Raw genomic sequence first — 23,857 nt, 5'->3', positions numbered from 1 at the left:
CCTATTTTTAAATAGAGGTAAAAAAAACATGTGCGTGCAGCATTTAAAAACAAACAAAAAAAAAGTAGCCATTTCCCAAAAGCTTAAAAAAGTATAAGTAGAATCTGCAATAAGTCACTGTCTGTTTAACCACAGAGGGTCTTGTATATATTTAATTTGAAGATACTTTCAATGTGATTCATTAAAAGAAATCAAACTAGAATGGAATTCATCAATCATTTTGAGATGCAATTCAGTATTAATCATAGAAAATATATTAAAAAGATCAAATCATTAGGTCATTTACAGTACACATCACACCAGTGTCATTTACATCAGTTACATTTACATACATTCAGAGTACATCTGCGTTGTTATAGCTATGTGCTTTAGCCACAGCATGAGTATTAGGTTTCAGTGGTCCTTATTTGCTGCTACATATTAAATGAGAATATGCTGGTAAAATGGATTAGAAAACCAGAGTATTTGGCCTGATTTGTTACCACGAAGCTGACAGACATTTACTGCGGCAGAATAATCTGTCATAACTGTAATAATGATTTGGTCAAGTAGTTTTGATATGAAATATTGCTCATAGGGCATATTTCTGTTTTCATGGTTATATAAATGTTGTCAGAAGTTGGAATCAACTTCCACCGAATTGGAAAAGAGGCCTTGACAGACTGTATGTAGTATTCAAACACTGTAGTAGTTCGATTTTGTCAAAGTGAAGTAGAAAATTAAATAACTTGAATTCTTATCCTATCTATAGTCCATGTACCATAGTGTTCTAGAATAACCAGGACATTAATTTACAAATGCAAAACCAAAACTGCAAGGATGTACAAAAGCATTTAACCACAAACTGCATATTAGGACCTTAGTCTATTTAAACTACCAGCAACCTCTAAGTTACAGCACCACATGTTCCTAAATCTGCTTCTGAAATACCACTGCATTAACTGTAAGTGTGGTGTTCACCTTCAGCTGGCAAGCACGCCATTATGTGAAGTGTAACATTTTTCACACTTTCTTTAATCTCAGTTCAAGAGAGTAACTCACAACAGCAGTCTACAAACCGAGTTCCACAGAATTAGGCCTGATTTTAAAATCAAGAACATGTTTTTAGTATATTGTAAAAATATACACGTGGTTATGTCTCATAGCTTGACACATGGCCCAACACTGCTGCCGATTTAGCAATATTTTCAATAAATCATAATCTGGAATAACACCATCATTGAATATATATGTATTTGATTTAAATATATGTAGGCCTTCAAACAGTAGCATATTCAACACCCAGGGTCAAACGAGATACAAAGTAAATGCAGTTTATGTAAACGTTTAAAGGCTTTATCAAGAATGAAACGGTGAAATGAAAACTGGAATAGTTTCTTAGTTATTTATCACAACACTCAGCATCACATGAATCAGTAACAACAAACACATACTCTATAATCTGCAGTAGTAGCACCCCCACCAGTGTTTACAATAATAAATAATTTCCCTTCACTATACCTTAAAGACCTGGTTTAAAATACTACTGTTTGTGTATGTATCCAGTGTAGGACTTCATAGACATAAGTTAAAACCAAAAGCAGTAAACAAACAGTCATTTAGGAGCTGAATTACTGAAATTGTCCTTTGGTTATGCTGGTGAGCAGGTTTTACAACTGGCACATAAAAGCAAAACTTCCTCTTCCTCCTGTGCACTGTTAAGCTCTATTACCACTTGATAAAGACAAGACCAGCCAGCACGCCATATCCCAAGACAAGAAACAGCACCTTCAGTAGCCTATCGTGTTTATCCTCCAGCTCCCGTGAGAGAATTTCAAAGAAAGTGATGAAAAGGAATGTACCTGCTGCCATGCCTTGTAGCACGACAGAAATAATACTTCCTGCCAGGTTCTGGGCACTCTCAATACCCATTCCAAGGCCAATCCCAATAGGGATCATGAGGCTGACTGTAATAGCGAGCTTACTGGCATCTCGCAGCACCAGTCCTGCTTTAGCAACACTGACTCCTAAAGCCACAGCTGCCAGGGTTTCATGGATTGCTACGCCAATGAATAGGCTTCCCAGTTTAGCCCCATCTTCCTGAAGACCTAGAGCAAGACCTTCAAAGACTGAGTGAGCGGAGAGGGCCAGGACCAGGCTGGCAAGCCGAAGTGGCCCTGCGCGTGTTAACTCTGTGGGGTTGAAGTGTCCATGGTGATGCGAGTGGTGCTGGTGTCCCGCTGAGCTCCGAGGGGGAGCGATGAACGGTGTGTCATATTCAGAGTCGCTGCCAGCCTCTGAGCCTCCTGCGTTGAAAGTCTCCAGATCAATGAAGGAAGGCTTCTCCTTCCTAAAGGTAAGCACAGCCTGCTCTACAAACACTGTGAGGAAAAAGCCCACCATCATCATGGTCTCTGCCAGCGGATAGTCTGTTGTAGTCGTTAGCATTTTCAGGACTCCGTCCACCTGAGGGCAGAACGTATTGACACTAAGATGATAAAATCAATTACACACAAAAGAAAAAAAGGACTTGGCTCCTAACAAAGTGAAAGTATGATAGTCATGCAAGGTCCTGAAATTCCTTCCAAACTTCGAAAGATTTTTCAGAATATCTGCATAATCAAATCGTTGCGACAAAGTCAACCAGACTGGTGCTCAATAATGGGCTGTTCAAAAGATACTTAACCGAATTGTTAAGGCACCTGAAGTGTTTAACGCCTCTAAAAGCTCCATCGCAGAAAGCATTTACATGACATGCCAGAGACATGGTTTTACGATAGTTTTGTGAGAAGCTTTTTGCCTAAAACATTCATTTTTTTAATGCATTCATGGTGGAGAGGTACAAGCAGGCTGGTATAAAGCAAAACAGTACAAGAAGTAAATGTATCATTATTTTATCTCTATCACCATACATCTCAAAAATATATATCACAGTTGTTTTGAATAGCAAATACACATTATAAATATTTGTTTTGTAACCCTTTGTTCCTATCATTACCACTGTATAGAAATGAGCTGGTAAGCTTTCCTACAATGCACCACTTTACATTAGACCACTTTGAATAACTGTTCACATCTCAACTATTAAATTATCAGTGGAATTCACCTTTAATGAATAATTCCCATTTTCTCCTTACTGTTAGACACAAACATGTAATGCTGTAGTTTCCCAGAGAACAGACATCATGTTCCAAAACTTACCTTGTCTCTAATAGCTGGCAGAAGTGCGTTGAAGCAGGTAGCCAGGAACACACCACCTCCAAAAGAATTACTCAACGAAACCGCCTTTCTGTACCTCGCAGCTTTGTCGAAGTCCGACTGCATCACACGCACAGGGATGAGAATTCCCCCCAGCATGAGGGCAAACACCCCGATCAGGCACAGAATTTTGGCCACAACTATCTCCATGTTGGTGGAGAGAGGCAGTGATTCCTATTTACACCGCCGGTTTTGTCAGAAGAGCATGACTGGAAACAGAACAGTCCTCCCCGCTCGGCTGAACCACAACACAGCCGGAGAGCCCACCAGACACACCGCGCTCAAGTCCTGGACAGCATCCTTCACTGCTCACCAAGAAACGAAAACAAGGGTCATATTAAGCAACCAGTCCTCTTTAAAGTGAGTTAACTTTACATGACAGTCGTTGAGGCATCGTGGACAAGTTTTCCAGCTGACTGACACCTTTCGTTTGTCTATTTACATCTGAAACTTAACTCGAGCTATGTAGCGGTAGCTAGCCAACACTGTGCTAGCTAACCTATGCTAATAGCACTGGACAAGAACTTCACTAGGACACAATTTGGCCAGAGTAGTGAGCACGCTAAGGACGGTAAGGTCAGGAATAACAAACGTCTCTGAAGCTGAACCTTGAATAGCTGGCTGGCTAGCTAGCTTAGCAACATCTAAGTTACACTTGTGTTAACATTGCTAGTCAGTCAGTAAGTAGTAAGCTCATATTAGCAAACATCTAGCGCTAGCTAGCTAGCAGTCACATAATAAACACCGGATATTACTCTAAGTTTCTTTATATGTTTATTAATTAAAGCTTTTCATACATGAAGTAAAATCTCAGAGTGTAAAGTCTCAAGTTACGAAAAGCTCTTTCATCGTTACCTGTTCTTTCTTTCTACTCTCCGCCCGTGAGATGCGACTCATGAATGAATCGTTATTTTGAATCTGTTCTATTCAGTAAGTCGGTTGAACCGGTTCAAAAGTTTGAACAGAACTGAATCGAATAGGTATTTACGTCAGTTATATGCTGTTGAACTATAACACTCCTTACAATTTAACCTCAAAGAAACATAAAACCACAGTGTAACACTTCCTTTTGTTTTGCGTTGAGCTTTTAACATTAACATGTTTAGTGAGTAGACAGAAGAGACATCAGTCATTAACAGTCACTGTAAATGGACGAAATGAAAAGGTTGACTCGTTTCTGTGGCCCTTCATAAACCTGGAACGAAAATGAATCGTTGAATCGGACGTTTGATTCAAAGGAATCGACTCGGTAGATTCAATCGAACAATTTTCTGCAGCCCGGGCGCCTGTCCAGTTGCTACTAACCACGATGTCCTTATGGGATGGCGATCTGTGACGTGTCAGCCAGACTTTGACAGTGATTGGAGGAATATTACACCGCGGGTTCCTGGGCCCCGTCCCATTTCGTTGTTAAAGTAATGTTTTAAAACAAACATTTGATGCAAAACTCCCAACTTTTAATCAAAAACCAATGACAACTGTAGTGAACTCATAGTCATGCTTACATTATATAAACCTGCTGTATAACGATCACAGCATGACTGATGTTACAAAGTCTGAAGCATTACAACAAGGCCATGGTTACCAGTGGATGACAAAGATGAGGTCCTACTTGAAACTTGACATTTAATATCCATTATGTTGACATTGTACATATCACTTACAAAGTCATCTGATCAGATAAAGCCAGCTGTTATTGGAGAAGTGACTCACTTTGGGTCGATACTGCAAGTCTGCAGCCAGTCCATGTAGCAGTGGATTCTTTTACGTCAATCCATTAGCATGGATTAGTTACACTGAAATCATACATTAAACCAGTGTGATATTTCTGTACACTTCCATTGAGTCTAAGTGGCTGGCTGTGACCTAAAAATTTTAGGCTACATTGGTTTCTTTAAAGACAGGCAAGGCAGGGAGGGAAGCCAGACACACATGCACTCATTGTGATGTAAAAATGGTCTTGTCCCTGGAGTTGTAAGAATAATAGATATTAAAAAATTAAAAGAAAAAGACAGCCAGCCAGTCTTCTCTGTGTGTCCCATGATGGTTTTGGTTAGCTGTTGGGAAAGAAAGAAGTATGAATGTAAATATACCCATAAATGTAACCTGACATCCTGCACTTTAACCTTATCATCACTGTTTAATTTCAGATAAAGCATGTTTGAGCGCAAAGCCAAAACAACAAAAACTGTCACAGCTTTATTTACAGACTGCACTGTACAAACCTTTATATAATCTTACACACAGATCTCTATTTCTCAAATATTGCAGATATATATTTTAAGACTGTTAATGTATTATCACAATAAGTTAAAACTCAACTTTAATGCTGATGACACATTTTCCTAGTTTGACCCTCCAAGCCTACCATAGTAGGGCAGGCTGAAGCCCAGCCATGCATTGCTATAATGGAATTCCAGCTTTTACATGGCGTTTAAAGCAACACCTTCAGCAGACTACGCTGGACAGTGGTCCTAAGAAATAGGCCTATGGGTAAATCGACAAGCGGCAAAGTAAAGCAAAGTGGAAAGCTACAGTTCCCTTCGAGAGCCTCCACTCTTAACAAAAATCAATGAGCTGTTTGAATGAGAGCGAGAGGCTACAATCAAGTTTAAACATTCTGATTAAGCTCCACATATACAGTTATAACAAAATGCACTGCTTTTTACTTGAAAATCCTTCTTTAGGGTCAGAGAGCAGCACACAGACAAATGCAATTAATTGTGATTAACTACAGAAAATAATGTGATTATTTCCAATTATTTTAATCATCTGACAACCCTTATACACACACACACACACACACACGATAAACCGCTGATGACAATAAGACTACTGTTATGATAAACCAACAAACACAAACTAGACTTACCACCTCAAGTGTCATTGTTCTTCATTACTAGCACTAGGTGGCCGGCTGCGGATCTGACTCCTCAACTGCTCAATGAGCTCAGGATTCTGCTGCTGCATTTGCTGTGCAAACTGCTGGCCACTGTAAAGGGAGAAAAAAAAAAAACGCTGCAAAAGACGCCATTCAACAATAATTGCAGCTTCGCATGTATTTGCTTCTAAAAGTAGGAGTGTGTGAACATACGCTTGAATAAGGCCAGAGAGGTCATTTGGTGCTGCTCCTGCTGCTGGGGAACCAGTGCTACCCATAGGACCATAGGTTCCAGACATCATTCCTGACACCCTGAAAAGTTATAATTACAGGCAAATGTAAGTGTCTATGTACTGGTCACCTATCTGTAGCTCCCTGTCTTTCTGAAAGTGAGAATTTTAAAATAAGCAGTGTTAAATAAAATCAAACTAACTTTTACATGCTTATAATATTCTGCAAGCAGTTTATTTAGCATTCTCTACAGAATTACAATGTTGTAATATATCCCTTATTACTCACAGCTGTTGTACCTGTGGGTTACTCATCAAATTAGAAGCCTGGAACACAAAGAAAATATCAGTAAATTTAATTTGGTTTTCCACAGTTCAGTGAATTATATCAGGCACAGATGAATTTACTCACCATGTTCATGAAGCCAGGATTACTAAGCAAACCAGCAAGGTCAACCCCACCCATACCCCCTGTCTGAGAGAGATAAATCAAAGATAGTTAACATAACTGCCTTTTTCAGTTTGCAACAATTACAACTAGAACTTAGGAGGACTCACTGGGCTCGGTGTTTCTTTCATTCTCTGTTCAGCTATTTGCAAATTTGATTTGTATGTGTCATTGTCAGGATCCAGTTCCAGGGCTTTCTTGTAGTAGCTCACAGCCTCTGCATGTTTGTTCAAACTGGCAAGAGCCAGCCTGGTTATGAGAAGAAAACATACGTTAGTTATATTAGAACAGATGTGCTTTTATTATTAACAAAACTTCAACCCAAATTTGAAATGACCTATTAGCAGAAATTGAACACAGTATAGAAAATGTTTAAAACCATGTTTTTAGTAGTGCATAATCACCTGTAATTATGAATCGTTGTGTTTTCATTATTTAGAAATGAACCCTTCATATCTACATAGGGTGCAGGTCTTATTCCAACAGAGGCCGTCATGTTGCACTGCCATGTTTCTACAGTAACCCAGAACGGACAAACTAAACACTGGCTCCAGAGAGTGCCTTTCACATTTTTTTGTTGAAGCTGTAGCTTGAATTTGGTGGTTGGAAGACGATCAGAATCAGTGTTTGCTGCCGATGCTAGCTAACCATTTTGTATTGTGAGAAGTTTGAGAACCCAAATTTTGACGAATACTTATTATTTAGCACAAGAAAAAGCAAGCAAGGGTGAATCCTCGTCGACAAAGAAACAAAAACATGATGGCCACCATCGGTTCTACTACACGCTTGGAAAGCGAAGGGTATTCAGTTTTGTTGCAGTCTGCAAACTCACTGCTTTACACCATTAAATCCTACACACTGCACCTTTGAAGACAACAGCCATTAAAAGTAGGCCTGCACCAATAAAAGAACCGCCATACTATAGTGTGGAATGGATCAGGTAGACTTTCACCCAACATGTTAAATTGTACGTCATGTGACAACAGCAAGATAGTGAGTTATTGTTTGTGCAAAATAAATGGATAGATTTGTAATGTTTAATCTACTCTAATTACTGGTCTTACCCCATTCTTCCATAGGCTTTGCTGTAGTTTGGATCAATTCCAATGGCAAGTTCACAATCCTGAACCGCTCCAGCATAGTTACCAAGTTTGCTGTAAGCTGCAGCTCTTCAGATAACAAAAGACACAAGGAGCATTAAGCATCAGATAATCAACTGATTTTACTGCTTAAACCTTTCCATGTGTGAAGAAGCATGAAGCATTACCTGTTGCAGTAATAAACTGCATTCTGTGGATTAATCTGAATGGCTTTTGAGTAGAATTCCACTGCTGCACTGAAGTTTTCTACTTTCATTTGGTCATTGCCTGTTAAACACAATTAATAAGTTACTTAACCAGAATTCCTGCTCTGCAGTAAGATTCTCCACTTTCATTTGGTTACAATATGGGCAGTTTAGAACAGGAACCAATTCACTCATGCTGTAGTGAATTGTCATTTTCACTGTTTTCTATGTTTTAAAGGGTAATTCCGTCGTTTTTTCAAAATTTCTGCAAAATTGTTGAGATGTCATTTGAAACAAAGTCACTCAGTGAGGTTTGATGTGAAACATTTAACTGTAGAGAAATAAAAGTTAGACTCCAAGGGTGGCAATGTATATAATGCAAATACAACCATTTCATTTATCAGCAAAAACAACCAGTTAACCTACATGTGCCTGAATTTTTATATGTTATGTGGATAATAGTACAATAATGGCAAATCTGAAAACAAAAATCGTTTTCTTTCGGGACAATTTTGCCTTACATCATCCTGCATGTATCTCCCCACCAAAAACGGCTTTTGAAAACACATCATTTAACCGAAACCTGATGTCAAAATATCATAAAACAATTAAAAGAGCGCCTATTCGTAAAAGGCATGGCTGTAGGTTTTCATTTCAAACAAGCAGGAGCACACCTGATTCCACTTCTTCATTCAGTTGCTTACTCTACAAACAACTGATTATGTAAACTCCTGCCTTTTTGGGATGAAAATCTACACCAGCCCTTAACAAATAAGACTGGACACCCCTGTATTAAAACCTTCGGATGTCTGGTTCCCATCATCACCACTGTAAACAATCCTCTGTAAGCTTCTCTAGAATAGAGCATTTCACAACAAACCACTCTGAATGTCTTAGCTTACATCTTAATAGTTTAATTATGCATACATAAAAAAAAACAATGTGGAATTCTCATTTAATAAAATCAACTTGGTGGGATACCAATATAGAGAAAAAAAAATGTTACCTTCACTCTTAAGTTGTTCTGCCTCTGCAAGCTGATCCTCTGTGGGGAGACTACTGGTTGAGTTGATTTTAACTTGAGGCGTATCTGCTACCTGTGAAATACAAATTCTTGTGTTAAACACATCAAGTTATGAAATAATAAACATCTCTGAGAAGATATATTAAAGAGACCGTTCAGATATTACCTTGACAGTGGCTTTTGCAAATAGTTCTGGCAAGGTTTCAGACACTGCTAAACTCTGGTCCTCAACAGAGACACCAAACGCTGTCTCCAGACACTGTATGGCAACTAGAAAGCAGTTTAAGAGCAATCACATGTCAATGTTTCATATCTAAACAGAAAATAAGCCTATCATTTAGTCATTTAGGACTACATCAGTATGTACCTTCTAAACTTTCTTGAGCATCTGATGACAGACCCCCAGACCTCAGCTGGTCGTGGAGAAACTGGATAATGGAGTAAGCAAGACGCTTTGTCTCTGTCATTTTGGCTGGAGAAGTTGTTCTCTCCAAATATGGATGAAATCTGAAAAACAAATATTAGAATGTCATTTCTGTACAGGAAAAACAAGACAAAAAAATGTTCCTAAAGGTTAAAAAAAGTAAATCCTAGGTCTTAGGGCTGGAAATGCATCGAAAGTCAAGTCTTAAAGTTGTAACCGGTTATAAGTATCATGCCCTTAAGGGGTTTAAACAGGTATTTCAGAGCAAAGAAAAACTAATCTCTGGAGTACAGAGCAAGACTTGGGCTTGACTGCCAGGGATTGTGATCTACATTACCATGAGCTCATACTGAGGTCATAGCTACCAACATCCGTCGATTTGGCCACAAATTAAGTAGCTGAAACAGAATATATTCTGTTCTTACTTGAAACAACAGCGCAAACAGCAACAAACACCAATGAAGCTAAATACTTTAGTCTGTCAAAGGTAGTGCAAGTTACTGTCTACTGTCTGTGTCTGATGAGACAAATGAATATAAGGCTTCTGCTGCCTCTTGTGAAATGACTTCATGTAGACATATGACACGGAATATTCTAGCAACAGCTGGCAAGTCTGGTGAACCTTAGCTTGCTACACTGCTAACAGCGGCTACGAACGAATAGTCTATTCTGGTCTACGAATGAAAATATTCCCCTTCAGTTTGGCGGTAGCTAATATCAGTAGCTAATGCACGCTGTCTAAACGCCGCTAACGCGGTGTAGCTTAGCTGACCCGCAAATAGCCCATGCCTGGGTCGCTAATATTGTTAGCTAGCTTAGCTTTAGCGCGTTTCGTTAAGCATGTAGCTAGCGTTAGCTAGCTATCAAAAACAACAAAGACTATAAAAGTTAAAGAATACTAACACGTCTCCTGAAGATGTAGTTAAGTCTTACACTGTGTCACTTCGCATATGATAGAAAATAAAGCCTTCCCAGCGTGTATTAGAGCTTCTTTACACTTACTGATTGTCCCACTGCAGGGATTTTCCTTGCTGCGCTCTCCCCAGTGAGACGTACACTACGTAATGTGCGTAGATCTACGTACGTAAAACGTATTTGCGTAGTGGTTAAAAAATAATTAATTAATAAACGTTATCGATTGATAGGAATCTATCCATTAGCTACATAATTAGTTTCTTTATTAATTAATTCGTTCATTCTTTTAGAGGGTAATCATTCGAAAAAAATAAACTTTAATGCATGCATTTATTAATTAATTCATAGGAAGAAATACTTATAAAAGCTATATTAGTCACGAAATTCAAATGCAATAAAAAGAAACACAGAAAAAAAAGAAAGACAGAAAAAGAAAGAAAAAGAATAAAACAAAAAGAAAGAAAAAATAGAAAGGAAAAACAAAGATTACAAAAGAAAATAAGGAGAAGAAGTAAAGAAAAGAAAAAACAAAGGATTAAACAAAAAGAAAGAAAAATAAAACAAAATAGAAAGTGAAAACTTACTACGGAGCCCTGGTGACATCCAATATAAATAAAAATAATGTGTGGCCACTGGGAATGAGATAATTAAGTTGTGGCCACGACCTAGTAAGGCATGGGAATGAGATAATGCCTTACTAAGTCTAAGGCCACGACTTAATTATCTTGTTCCCACGTCTTACTAAGTCGTGGCCACGCATTATTTTTATTTATACAGGATGTCACCAGCAGCGTTCCGTAAAAAACAAAGAACTAACAGAAAAAAAGAAAGGAGAGAAAAGCAAAGAATAAAACAAAAAGAGGAAATAGAAAAGAAAGAAAGAAAAAAGGATGGATGGAAGGAGAAGAAAAAAACAGAATAAGACAAAATTAAAAAGATGCATAAGAAAAAGAAAGGAAAAACGAAAAGAAAAGAAAAGAAAAAAGAAAAAGTGTAGAAAGAACGAAACAAACAAACAAAGGAAAAACAAAGAACAAAGAAAAAGAACAAAGGAACAAAGAAAAAAGGAAGGAAGAAAAAAGACAGAAAAAAGAAAAGAAAAGAAACAAAGAATAAAACAATAAGAAAGAAAAACAAGAAAGAAAGAAAAAAGGAAGAAATACTGGACAAACACAGATGAAAGGCTAACAGCCTCACATTAGGTACAGAAACACCAGTAAATTTCAGTAAATAATGAGACGCATCATCACCGTCAGATCAAAACCTTGTTTCTCCAAAAAAAGGCAGCTTACAGGACAGAGCAAAACCACACTCTACTTTTAATATACGTCAATGTAACAAGACGTTTTTTTCCAGTAAGGTTCTTATGATGCTAAAATGTGTCAACTATCAAGCATTATTTCAACATAACAGAACTCTTTAGACGTCTGATTGTTTTGAGATAAACAAGGCATTCTGCTGCCAGAAACAGAGAGAGGAAGAACAGGTTTCCAAACTAATAAACTCTTCTACGTTGTTTCTGCTTAAATATCTCAGTAAAATGTCAGACATTTTCACTGATCTTCTCTTGTGACAGTTTTGTTATATGGGAGGCTCATAAAATGGCATGAAAAAATAAACTTACAAGAACAACTTGTAAACTTGTGCTCACACAGTTATTTCCACTGGAAATAAAAAATGGGGGAGCAAACATGCCTTTAATAAAGGTGGGGTGCACATCCTCTCCTGCTCTATTGCTCAGGCGCCTATGCATTACGGTACACTATGGCCAAGGTGCCACTACAGGGGGTCAGAGGGGGACCGGGCCCTCTAATTAACCTCTCAGACCCCCTTAATGTCTCACAATCAAAATGGGTGTTTGGACAGAGCTGGTTTAAAGGGAGCCTGGCCACTTTCTGTTTCTCCCATTATGTGAAAAACATAACCCGCCAGAAGGCACCTGCAAGAGTCCTAAATGAATAGGGGTGAAAAACAAAAGTTAAAATAGTTTCTCACCACTTGTCCAGGACCTTCCTTTGATTTTAGAAGGTAAAAGATTGAATTTCACTAAAAAAAAGAAAACTTACCTGTATAGTTCCTTTTTTGTACAGCAATCGGGCTCTGGGCAGCAGGATGCAATCATTACTGCTACTGACTAATAGGTGCAAGATGGAAAAGGGTAACCATATTTATATTTTATATTATGCATGGTGCTTCCACCTCTTGATAATACTTATGAGAATATTTTTATGGTCTGTATGAATAAAATTAGCATAGAATTTTGAAAGATGAAATAAATAAATATAGACCAATGACAAAAAAAAAAAAAATCTGCGACTGAGTGCTGATTGGTTGCCATTACTGCTACTGAGTGCTGATTGTTTAGCATTACTGCTACTGAGTGCTGACTGGTTGTCATTACTGTTACTGAGTGCTGACTGGTTAGCCGGCTGATCTGTTTATTGACTGAGAGAAGCAAATCGCGCTAACTGACGTCATGATCGTACATGCAGAGAACTTGTAGAATAAACAGAATAAACCGGCTCTGGTACGTGAGGCGCCTTTATAAAGTCCTATAACTGGAGCTCAGAAACATTACAGCAGTGCTAAAATATTTTATGTTGCTCTGTGTTCAGGAAATGAATGCATTCATATATATACAGAAGTTCAAGCATTTACAAGCCATGATTTTGCTTGAATGCTCCGTATTGACCCATTCATTTTAGTCTCGGGAGCGCCCTCTGGCGTTTGACAAACCCGGAAGACATCACACTTTGGCTCACTCACTCCCATGTTCAGATTCTCTGGTTCTGCCTCCGTTGGGGGGCGGGGCGTGTGGATTGACACTCATTTGGTCCAATCACTGAGCGGCACCGAGCAGCGGCACGTTTGGGCGGGATCCGTGCAGAGAGGAACTCGCGCACGCTGGTTGACGAGTCGCACGCATAGATTTAGAGAGAGCTTTGAATAATGGCACCTACAGGTAAGTCAGATCACTGAGGCACTCGCGTATTTGCATCCGTCATTAACATTTCATGGAGATATATCTAGCGTTACTTGATTTTGCTGCTGAAGTTTATTAGTGTGAATACAGGGGGTCCCCGGCCTCTGAAGCTGCCGGTCTGTATGCGCTGACTGTGTAGCTCAGTAAATATTACACCATAAAGACAGCGGAGCTTATCAGTTTATCATATGCAGCGCTGTAGGTGGTGTCGGATTTATACAACAGACTCTGTAGTTTGTGAAAATAACGTCCAGGCTTTGCCATAATGTTTGGTTTGCTCGTTAACAGTTAGCTTGCTAGCTCATCGTTAGCCAACTAGCTAGCTCACTGATTTGTTAGCTAGCGTTACGGTAAACTCGGCCACCTTAACCTACATTAATGCCGGAAGCCACATATCGGGATGGCTTGTTTTCCATACATCCCCCATACACTGTGGAAAACTGATTTTAAGACACGATATCTCATTTTCTCATTCAGGTGAAGTGGTTTTTGACAGTGGGGACAGAGTTTGTTCTGTAAACCGTTTGCGCTGGGACCTCACACCTGAGCAAATCCATCAGCTAACGGACGAGCTCATCGCCAGGACCAAGAGAGTCTATGACTCTGTTGGGGCCTTGGATCTAGATAATGTCAATTACGAGAACACTTTGAAGGCACTTGCTGATGTGGAGGTGGAATACACTGGTAAGCATTCATGTTTTTGTGACTGTGGTTGATGATTCTACTGCCTACTTCTATTATATACACACAGGGTGTATATTAAAAGCACAAAGACATTCAGTGCACATTTCCTCTTGAGAGAGATTCTTCTTACTAAACTATGTTTTTTATGCTGAAAATGACTTCCTAACCTGAGCCCTAGAGCCGGACTGTATGGCAGTGTTTATCGTTATTGTGATAAGTTACCTCACAATATGCTTTTCTGAGCATATTGTGGATATCATCAGTACTTAAAAATCACTTCCCAACTGCATGTTTGATTAAAAAGAGAGCAAATGAGTCCTGTTTAATTGCATGTAGTGCAGCACAGTGTGTGAAATGTTGAATAAAAGTAATTAGACTCCTTGTTTATAGTAGTAGTTTTACAACCTTGCGCTACTTTGTCTATTCTAACATATTAGATGTCAGAAAAATAAATATTGTGACACGTTGTGTATCGTAAAAAAACTTCCTGAAGTATCGTGTATCGATTTTATTTTGCCATCATCCGCCTCTACTGAGCCCTCAACATTCCTGAACACAATTCCCAAAATTTAAGCTCCACTTTTCTCCTAAAACAAATCTCTTCACTCTACCAGCTCAATTTATAACAAAGTAACATAACAGGTTTCTCCATCACTATTGTTAAACGGTACAAAAAAGTCTGAATCAGCAGGGAAGCTGTAAGCAATGGTATACACCATTCAGCACTTTTTGACATAAAGACTGGCTGACCGACCCCTGCACAACAATGGTGTTTGGCTTTGTTTAGTGGCAAAGCAGAGGCATGGCAAGGTACATATCTTGTTTAGATTTTCCATTGAATGAGACCAAAAAGCTAAAATATGTGAAGGCAACATGTTTTTGTCATCCACAATCAGTCCTTTTTGCATCAGTTCTATTCCATTGCTGTGTCTCACATGCAAAGGTTTTTTTTTATTGTTTTCACTATTACCTGACTCATTACAACGGCGTCATACCAAATCCAGAATCACATTTGTGATGACATTAAAATGCCCTTATCTGAGCCTTTCCTCAGCGTTTCTGTATGTCTGATGTCTATAACCCCTAACATCACACATCATCTCTGGCTCTTTTCCAGTCCAGCGGAACATGTTGGATTTCCCTCAGCATGTGTCCTCCTCGAAGGATGTGCGCACGGCCAGCACCGAGGCGGACAAGAAGCTGTCGGAGTTCGATGTGGAGATGAGCATGAGGGAGGATGTGTACCAGAGGATTGTTGCTCTTCAGGTTCGCTTTGAGAGGCTATGGTTAAATGGAAATTCTGCTGATTTTCAAAACAGCTGCATAATTCCGTTGTTGAGATGTAAACGGAGTAATTCAGAGTGGATTGATGTGACATGGTTCATTGTAAGGAAACTTTCTGACTTAGATTTCTTTACAGTGGTGGTGATAGGGACCAGGGGTCACATATACAATGCAAATATAGCTATTTTATTTGCTAAAAAAGGAAAAAAAAAACGACCAGTGAACCTACCTTTGTCTTCTGAATTTTTATGTGCATGCACCTCTCTACAATGAATGGATTTTAAAAATGTGGTTTACGCTAAAACCTCATCGCAAAAATATCACAAAACTATGTCTCAGGCAGTGTATTTATACCTGTGCCATGTCATATCCTTCTGTGAAGTAACTTTTAGAGGCATTAAACTCTTCAGATTTCTGGTTCCTATCAACACCACTGTGAACAGTTCTGACTTGGTAAGTTTCTCTGGAACAGAGTATTTCATCACTGAATGACTTAGTTTATATTATAACAATTGAATTATGTGGAAAGTTTTGAAAACTGACAGAATTCCCCTTTAAATGGTGATATTAGGCACAATTCAAAACAATCACAAAATACAATATGAAAATGCTCACCAATGTTCAATAGATAATTTAATATATTCTTTAAGTAGTTAGGTTGCCAAACACCTTCATTAACAGCACAATGGTTTTCAATATCTTGCTGCATTAATACATAGTTCAACTAACATGTGATCATAAGCATGTACAACTAGTATTTTACAGTAGCTTTGAAAATGGTTTGGCCAATCAGATTTTAGAACCAGAACTATCCATAATGGATAACTAGAACTTGTCTGATTTTTTTAAATGGAAAATCTCAGTGTCAGCTGTGGTTTGTTATTATTGTGAGTGGTCAAACAGGTGCATTACCTTTTGGAAAAGTGATGCATTAACTGGAGCATAGGAAGAGAGCTCACATGACTGTAACTCTTATACTTGATATCTGTAATACTGTGATATACTCAGAGATTTTGGGGTCAGAATGGGAAAGCTTTTTCTGTTTCAGTCCTCCTGAAATGTCCATCTTTTTTAGGAGAAACTCGAGGAAGAAAGTATCACCTCAGAGGCTAAGAGATACATGGAAAGATTGATCAAGTTGGGACAGAGAAATGGACTTCACCTTCCCAAGGAGACACAAGAGGTCAGACATTAAGAGCCCACTGTGCATTAATCGTTCTCAAAATACATTTCTCTGTACTTTATCGATTTCTTAAACAAAACCAGTGTAATGCTAGAAATATTGTGCGAAAATGGGTTTTATTTCCTGTAATAGGAGATCAAGAAGATCAAGAAGAAACTGAGCACGCTGTGTATTGATTTCAACAAGCATTTGAATGAGGACACCACCAGTCTCTCTTTCACACGGGAGGAGCTGGGTGAGTACACAGGGGTCTTTTAAGTTTGCATAGTGTAATTTCTAGTGGTAAGACATCCTGCTTTCTCTACATGAAACTAATATTGACACAGCTTTTCTCCAAAGCTTTAACCCGTGGTTAACTAGGCGGAATATTCTGCTTTTGATAGATATGCTGAATAATACTCTAACAATAACTTTGGAATTTCTCGTAGGTGGCCTTCCTGAAGATTTCCTCAACTCCTTGGACAAGGATGGGACTGAAAAGCTGAAGCTGACCCTCAAATACCCTCACTATTTCCCCACCATGAAGAAATGCTATGTCCCAGAGACACGCAAGAAATTAGAAGAAGCCTTCAATTCTCGTTGCAAAGAGGTTGGAGTCCATGCTTCACATTTTTTAGCATAATACAGTAGAGCCCTCTTGCACTGCACTGTTAGTCTAGCAACTTTGTTGTATCTTGGATGTAAATAACATCGTTGCTCACACTTTGTTTTCTGTTGAAGTTGTGAAATTAGCTGACTAGCTCTTGGTTTTGCATCGGCTTAATACGAAGTGGTCAATGTTATCTCACTCTGTCTTTGTCTACTCTCAGGAAAACTCAGCTATCCTCAAGGAGCTGGTGGAGCTGCGTTGTCAAAAGAGTGCTCTACTAGGGTTTAGCACCCATGCTGACTTTGTTCTTGAGATGAACATGGCGAAAGCATCCAAGAAGGTTGCCTCATTTCTTGGTAATCATTTTTTCTTCAGGTTATTTTTAAAGGTTATCAATACCAGACTAACAGTCAAGGCCTAATGGTCACTATAAATAATTTACAATCACAAAATTATTTTGCAACTCAACGTTCTTTAAAAAATTCTCCTTTTCCTCCTCTCTTAGAGGAGCTGGCCCTTAAGCTGAAGCCTCTGGGTGAGGAGGAACGGGCTGTGATCCTCAAGCTGAAGGAAAAGGAGTGCCAGAAGAGGAACTTGCCTTTCAACAGAGAGCTGTATGCCTGGGACACACGCTACTACATGACCCAGGTGGAGGAGACTCAGTATGCTGTGGACCAGAACCAGCTGAAAGAGTATTTCCCAATGGAGGTGGTGACCCGTGGGCTTCTGGACATCTACCAAGAACTGCTGAACCTCTCCTTCCAGCAGGTAGAGGGCGCCCATGTGTGGCACGATGATGTCACGCTCTACTGTGTCAAGGACCGTACCTCTGGCCAGGTGGTGGGGCAGTTCTACCTCGACCTTTACCCCAGGTATGAACAAGCTTTTAGATTGGCCTCTTCGGATAACTGCCTTATCTTCTTCTCAGTGTTGGTGTTGATACACTACACGTTACATACTCACTGAAATTAGATTTCAGGAATTTTACATGCATTAAAATGATTTGCTTTGGCCTTAAACCACCATGGATTTTATTAGTTGAAACAGATGTTTTACTGAGTGCATAATTTACAATCAAGGGACAAATCTGGCAATTAACAGTTAGGTTGTTATCTTTTCATTGCAGGTCTTCCTGCTTATGTATGTGATGTGTTCCTTTAATCCAGATTTAATTAATCTGTACTGGATTAAAACAAAGCCAGTAGTGGAAAACACTGTGGCTTGAAGAGATTAGTCTCTAAAAAAGGCTGACCCTTTGGTCAGGCATTGTTACATTGCTTAAATATATACTGCCGATTCAAGCAACTTCCAATGCACAAGAAGTGTTAATATAGTAGTTTCAGAGCAGTTTGATGGAATAAATAGCCAGTTATCCTTCCTCCCTGCAGAGAGGGGAAGTATGGGCATGCTGCCTGTTTTGGCTTGCAGCCTGGTTGTCTGCTGTCCGATGGGACCAGGCAGATGGCTGTGGCTGCCATGGTGGCCAACTTCAGTAAGCCCACAGCTGATGCTCCCTCCCTGCTGCAGCACGATGAGGTGGAGACCTACTTCCATGAGTTTGGCCATGTCATGCACCAACTCTGCGCACAGGTCTGTATTAAAGTAACTAAAGTAGCTGTTTTTTAATTGTTTATAATGTGATGTATTAATTCAGAAAAACATTTTTTTTGTGTCTTTCAGGCGGACTTTGCCATGTTCAGTGGAACTCATGTGGAAAGAGACTTTGTGGAGGCTCCGTCTCAGATGTTGGAGAATTGGGTGTGGGAAAAGGAGCCATTGCAACGCATGTCCAAGCATTACAAGACCGGCAATCCAATCCCAGAGGAGCTGCTGGATAAACTCATCAAGTCCCGGCTTGCTAACACTGGTAATAACCTTTTCCCTTTAGGGTACACTAGACTTAGATGTGTTTTGGGCTTGCTCATCATGGATGATGTTTTGAATTTAGTGGTCAGTTCAGAAATTTACTCATCCATATGTGCTGTGTGAACCTCACTGGGGTAGTGAAACACTACAATTAACGTATTTAACTTGACAACAGTAGGCAGCTTGGTGGGTAGGGTATTCTGCTGCTGGTTCTTGGGGCAAAATTCAGCAGAAAAACACAGCAGAAAGGAACTAAAAAGCCCTAATGCATCTTTGTATAAATGAAAATTTAACCTGAGCAATCAATACAAATTAAACATATATATGCTGTAAGACAAAAATCCTTATATAACAGGTAACGACATATTTTGAATAAACAAGTGATAAAGCATAGCTAACTGAGAAGGTAATAGTCTCGTCTCTTCTCTTATTTGCTTTCCTTTCCAATACACTTTGGCCAGTTCCATGACCATCTGTGGGATCTCAGAAGATGCTACTTTGATACTGTTCCTTCATATTGGCTGCTTTGATCTGTTTGCGTCATTTAAATGCACCCCCGTTCCATGCAGGCCAAACTGCCTGAATCATTTTGTAGATGCAGTCTGCTTTTCTCTGGGAGAGATCATCTGCCAGTGTAATTCTAAATGTGTCATTAACATTGTAATATGTGCTTTCGGTGTCATGCTCATGAAACATTTTGTAAAGGTTACATTTATTTAAAGAGAACCAAATCACACAGGATGTAAAGTCGAGAAAACAAACATTATCCTTTCACTGTGCAAACAGTGTTGCACAAATATTGGTGTCTAAAAGTTATCGAACAGAAGCACTTCTTTATGAATAACTTATGAGGCTTAAATGACAGGATTTTAATAGTACATCCAAAACTTGTATCCTAGTAGTTCAGATACACATCAGTGCTCCTCAGGGAACTGCCTCTACAGAAGAATGTGTGGTCCCTTAAAAAACATGGTTTGATGATGACATGTAGTTTTGTGGTGGTTGCTATGCTGTACAACAGGTTGAGGAGCTCAAATCAAGAAGCTTTTCAGATCTAAACATCACAGACTGCTATCATTATGTAAAGGTTTTATAAATAAAACAGTCTTGAACTGTTAGGAGATTGGTCTGAGTTGTTAAAAAGCACAAGAGTTTGTACAGCTAAATTCACAGACAGTGAATCTGTATGTGTCTGTCTTTGTGTGGGTGGCAGAGTAATTTAATTTATGAAATTAATTGATCTATTCTCACCTTTGAAAATCACCAGAAGCCATTGAGAGAACAGGCAGATGTTTAAATGCCAGCAAACAATTAATTTGTAATTGGTGATTAAGCACTCAACTGGTTCTGTATGGCAGCGTTTTTCAGTATTCTTCCAAGCTTCTCTGATATATTGTGGACAAACTTGAGAAGTTTTCGTGAATCTCATCTGGATAACCTAAAGATGCTCTCTGTGCTTAAAATGAGCATGAATCAAAAATATTATTTTCTTTTCGTGCCAGAAATAATGATCTAACAAAAACCAGGAAATTATAAAATGCACACAAAGGGGCTTTCTTTAAGAAAGTATCTTATGTTGTTTCTGTATATTCATCAGGTCTGTTCAACCTGAGGCAGATTGTACTGGCCAAAGTAGACCAAGCCCTTCACACGAAGACAGGAGTGGACCCAGCAGAGGAGTATGCCAAGCTCTGTCAGGAAATACTAGGAGTGCCTGCCACTCCAGGTGAACCCTTCTAAACTTCTCTTAAATAAATAATGTACACTACCCTTTGAAAATTTGGAAGCACATGCCATATTAATTGATGTGCAGAGGTTTGGCTGATTTTTATTTTGTTTTTTTTTGTTCCAAAAAGCTCACACTGTGTGGACTAAAACACTTTAAACACTCTAACTGGCATTTTAAAAATCAGATCATGTTAAATAGCATGGACCAAATAAAGTGCTACATTGAAAGTAAGAAGAAAGTGGCTCTTTAGCATAATAAGTGAAAACGCAGTTGTGCAAAATTTTGGTAAGGCAAGCCATTAGCATTCAAATACAGTGCAAGTGCACTTACCTGCCTTATGTTATTTACGCCATGAAACACAGATGCACCAAAATACAAAGTAATAAATTGGCCAATTTCTGATCATGTGCTTGGAGCAAAAATCTGCTGATTCAGATGTTGGCCAATTCTTACCGTGTATCCACAATAAACTGATGTAATTGTTGTGTATAAAATAACAAATAACCTAGAATGTAGATTTACATATTATAAACTAGACGCAAGGTATTTTTAGATGTTTTATTTAATATGTCTAAATTTGGTTTTAGGAGCAACAAAGTTAAAGAATAAAATATATATTTTAGTACTTACATTATACAGTACTTATTTACAAAACTGTCAGAATTTACAGTATATCTGGTTAAGTTGTCTGCCTTAAGATTGGGTTGGCAATAGAATTCAAGGTAGGCTGGATGCTAATTTTGAGTTCATGCCTGATGGTAGATTGATTGGATTTTTTTTCCTTCTAGCTTCCTACTAATTATTAGAAGCATCTATAATTGCATGAGACTAGCATATTTGCATAATTTTATATCTATAACTGTATACATTTATCTGAAACTAATAGGTTGAAAGCATTGATTCCAAATTTTTATCTTCTTAGCTTAATTTAACATGTTATGTTTGTCTTAACATGCAAGTTGACAGTCTCTGTCGTCATTTACATTGTTCACAGAGACTAACATGCCAGCCACCTTCGGCCACCTGGCAGGTGGTTATGATGCTCAGTATTACGGTTATCTCTGGAGTGAGGTCTTTTCCATGGACATGTTCTACGCCCGCTTTAAACAGGAGGGCATCATGAACCCCAAGGTCAGTACTGCCCGCCATTAATAGTTATTAGTAACTTTACTGGCACAATATGGCATTGGCTGATTAAAGTGAAGTACAGAAATGAGGTTAGCAGTATTTTGCCACATTGATAAACCTTGTAATGAAGAAGAGCAATATCTAATGGTCATTCACTGTGCTCTTTAGGTGGGTCTGGACTACAGGAACTGCATCTTGAAGCCTGGAGGCTCTGAAGATGCTGCTGAAATGTTGAAGAAGTTCCTTGGAAGAGAGCCTAAGCAAGAGGCTTTCCTCCTGAGCAAAGGACTATCAATTGAGCTGGAGCCAGGCACACCCATGTGCCTGTTGACTAGTTACTTCACAGTAGATTGCATTATCAATGCCTCTCTGGGGAACGTTAGCACACGGACACTAAAGACTGGTAACTTCGGTTTTTCCGAATCAGAATCCTGAAATTTCACTATATCACAAGCTATCGCCGTTATTGTTCAACTCAATTTTTCCTCTTTTGAACCTTGAAGCATTGTTTTAAAAATTAAAATTGTATTCAGTCAAGAAAAAAAGTGGTTCACCATAAAGATCTCTTGACTTGAATTTAATGGTTTGGTTTAGTCACAATTTTTTATGGAATCATGAAAGAATGAAAGATTCTTGATGGAGCATTTATTTAATTATCCAAACAAATTACAAAAAATGGGATAGTATGTTAAATGCAAATAAAAAGTAGGGATTTGTAAATCCACTTTGACTTGAATTTAAACAAAAACAATACAAAGACAAAATATTTTACCTTATGAACTTGATAGCTTTTTGATAAATGCACACTCATTATAAAATTGATGCTCTCAACCCATTCCAAGAACTTCGGGACAGGGCAATATAAGAGTAGAAACAATGTGAAATGACAACAAAAATATCTTAAACAGGTGATGCTCATAAAGGCCTAGTCCTTTATGAGCAAGAATGGGTCGATGCCTGCCTCAGCAAATACTCTCCATTTAAGAACAACATTCCTCAATGAGTGATTGCAAGGACTTTTAGGTATTTCCTGCATCACAGTGAAAATATCATCAAAAGATTCTGGCAATCTAGAGAAATCTTTATGTAGAGGAGTCCACATCTGAATGCACATGACCTTCCATCCCTCAGACATGACAGCATTAAAAACCAGCATGGATAGCACCACGTTAGTTAGGAATATTTTGACAAAGGTTTGTGAATGAGTACAGTTCATCACTGCAACCACAATTGTAAGTTAAAACTGTACTGTGCACAGCAGCCATATGTCAGCATTGTCCGGAAACGCTCCCGATTTCTCTGGGTTCGAGCTTATATGAAAAAGACTGATGCACATTTGAGACGCGTTCTGTGAAGTCAATCAGATTGTTTATGAAAATAATGGACATAATGTTATCTGAGCCAAGGAAGGAGAAGACCGTCTAGATTGATACCAGCATAAAGTTTGCCCCTCATATGAGTAGCTTGCACATCTGCAACATAACGCTGTTGTCAAAAGAAAACTTTGTATCTCCATTTTTGTCGTTTTTCAGTTTTTGACATAATTTGAAAATGTCTGTTGCCCTTTATGTTGTGTGTAAATGTTGTGAAGAATGGACCAAAAGAAACGGCCCAGAATTACTTGGAAAAAAGTCTGGTTCCATTGACTTACATTAAAAGTAAAGTATGTTTTTTTTTCTTCTCCTGTAAAGTTACCATTTTGGAGATACAAGGTTTTCTTTGGACAACAGCGATAAGCTGTTGTTATAACAGCATGGCTGGGTAATCATAGAGTGCAGGTGCTAGAATGGACAGCCTCCCATTGAAAGCATACAGAGCATTATGAAGAGCAAAATACTATGAAGGCACCTATGGTTGCGACTTGTGTAATGCAAGAGTTGCACAAAATTCCACAAAACGGGTTCAGTGGGTGTCTTTAGTCCCCAGATGACAACTAAGGTGGTTAAAGTGATCCTGTCCCAGTGTTT

At 38.7% G+C, this 23,857-nt stretch overlaps 3 protein-coding genes across 5 annotated transcripts; 1 reads left to right on the top strand and 2 right to left on the bottom strand.

Annotated features, from left to right (window-relative positions):
* Positions 1-57: 57 nt before the first annotated feature.
* Positions 58-4,266, bottom strand: LOC118818945 (zinc transporter ZIP3-like). Its single transcript, XM_036586512.1, has 3 exons — positions 4,093-4,266; positions 3,181-3,542; positions 58-2,445 (listed from the first exon to the last, which is right to left on the bottom strand). Exons 2-3 carry the CDS (start codon positions 3,385-3,387, stop codon positions 1,708-1,710), a joined length of 945 nt encoding a protein of 314 aa, XP_036442405.1. The 5' UTR covers positions 3,388-3,542; positions 4,093-4,266; the 3' UTR covers positions 58-1,707.
* Positions 4,267-4,672: 406 nt separating this feature from the next.
* On the bottom strand, positions 4,673-10,593 carry sgta (small glutamine-rich tetratricopeptide repeat (TPR)-containing, alpha). Of its 3 annotated transcripts, none has more exons than XM_036586509.1 (12): positions 10,532-10,593; positions 9,473-9,612; positions 9,272-9,375; positions 9,088-9,178; positions 8,064-8,163; positions 7,861-7,965; positions 6,907-7,045; positions 6,761-6,823; positions 6,638-6,675; positions 6,332-6,430; positions 6,110-6,229; positions 4,673-5,294 (listed from the first exon to the last, which is right to left on the bottom strand). In XM_036586509.1, the coding sequence occupies exons 2-11, from the start codon at positions 9,570-9,572 to the stop codon at positions 6,121-6,123; spliced, it is 948 nt and encodes a 315-aa protein (XP_036442402.1). In that variant the 5' UTR covers positions 9,573-9,612; positions 10,532-10,593; the 3' UTR covers positions 4,673-5,294; positions 6,110-6,120. The 3 variants fall into 3 exon arrangements, with proteins under 3 accessions (XP_036442402.1, XP_036442403.1, XP_036442401.1); XM_036586510.1 differs by having other exon boundaries at positions 10,433-10,579; XM_036586508.1 differs by lacking the exon at positions 10,532-10,593 and adding an exon at positions 10,463-10,523.
* Positions 10,594-13,310: 2,717 nt separating this feature from the next.
* thop1 (thimet oligopeptidase 1) lies at positions 13,311-22,466 on the top strand. The gene is made up of 13 exons (XM_036587109.1): positions 13,311-13,406; positions 13,905-14,111; positions 15,229-15,377; positions 16,471-16,578; positions 16,711-16,813; positions 17,007-17,167; positions 17,388-17,523; positions 17,673-18,039; positions 18,556-18,757; positions 18,848-19,034; positions 20,631-20,759; positions 21,757-21,893; positions 22,059-22,466. The coding sequence occupies exons 1-13, from the start codon at positions 13,394-13,396 to the stop codon at positions 22,323-22,325; spliced, it is 2,166 nt and encodes a 721-aa protein (XP_036443002.1). The 5' UTR covers positions 13,311-13,393; the 3' UTR covers positions 22,326-22,466.
* Positions 22,467-23,857: the final 1,391 nt, after the last annotated feature.

This window comes from Colossoma macropomum, unplaced genomic scaffold (assembly GCF_904425465.1).
Source record: "Colossoma macropomum unplaced genomic scaffold, Colossoma_macropomum, whole genome shotgun sequence".
In the NCBI taxonomy this organism is placed as follows: Eukaryota; Metazoa; Chordata; class Actinopteri; order Characiformes; family Serrasalmidae; genus Colossoma; species Colossoma macropomum.
The sequence above is the reverse complement of the archived record's forward strand: the minus strand, read 5'-3'. Positions and strand labels throughout refer to the sequence as shown.

What these genes read in the sequence shown, in the direction of transcription:
- LOC118818945 (XM_036586512.1), bottom strand. Translation starts at nt 3,387, where the DNA reads ATGGAGATAGTTGTGGCCAAAATTCTGTGCCTGATCGGGGTGTTTGCC. An exon ending in TGCCAGCTATTAGAGACAAG is followed by an intron (nt 2,446 to 3,180) that starts GTAAGTTTTGGA and finishes TTCTGCCCTCAG; the next exon opens with GTGGACGGAGTCCTGAAAAT.
- sgta (XM_036586508.1), bottom strand. An exon ending in GCAGTTTATTACTGCAACAG is followed by an intron (nt 7,966 to 8,063) that starts GTAATGCTTCAT and finishes TGTTATCTGAAG; the next exon opens with AGCTGCAGCTTACAGCAAAC. An exon ending in CTCTCTGGCCTTATTCAAGC is followed by an intron (nt 6,230 to 6,331) that starts GTATGTTCACAC and finishes CTCCCTTTACAG; the next exon opens with TGGCCAGCAGTTTGCACAGC.
- thop1 (XM_036587109.1), top strand. An exon ending in TTCCCAAGGAGACACAAGAG is followed by an intron (nt 16,579 to 16,710) that starts GTCAGACATTAA and finishes TTCCTGTAATAG; the next exon opens with GAGATCAAGAAGATCAAGAA. An exon ending in TTTCACACGGGAGGAGCTGG is followed by an intron (nt 16,814 to 17,006) that starts GTGAGTACACAG and finishes AATTTCTCGTAG; the next exon opens with GTGGCCTTCCTGAAGATTTC.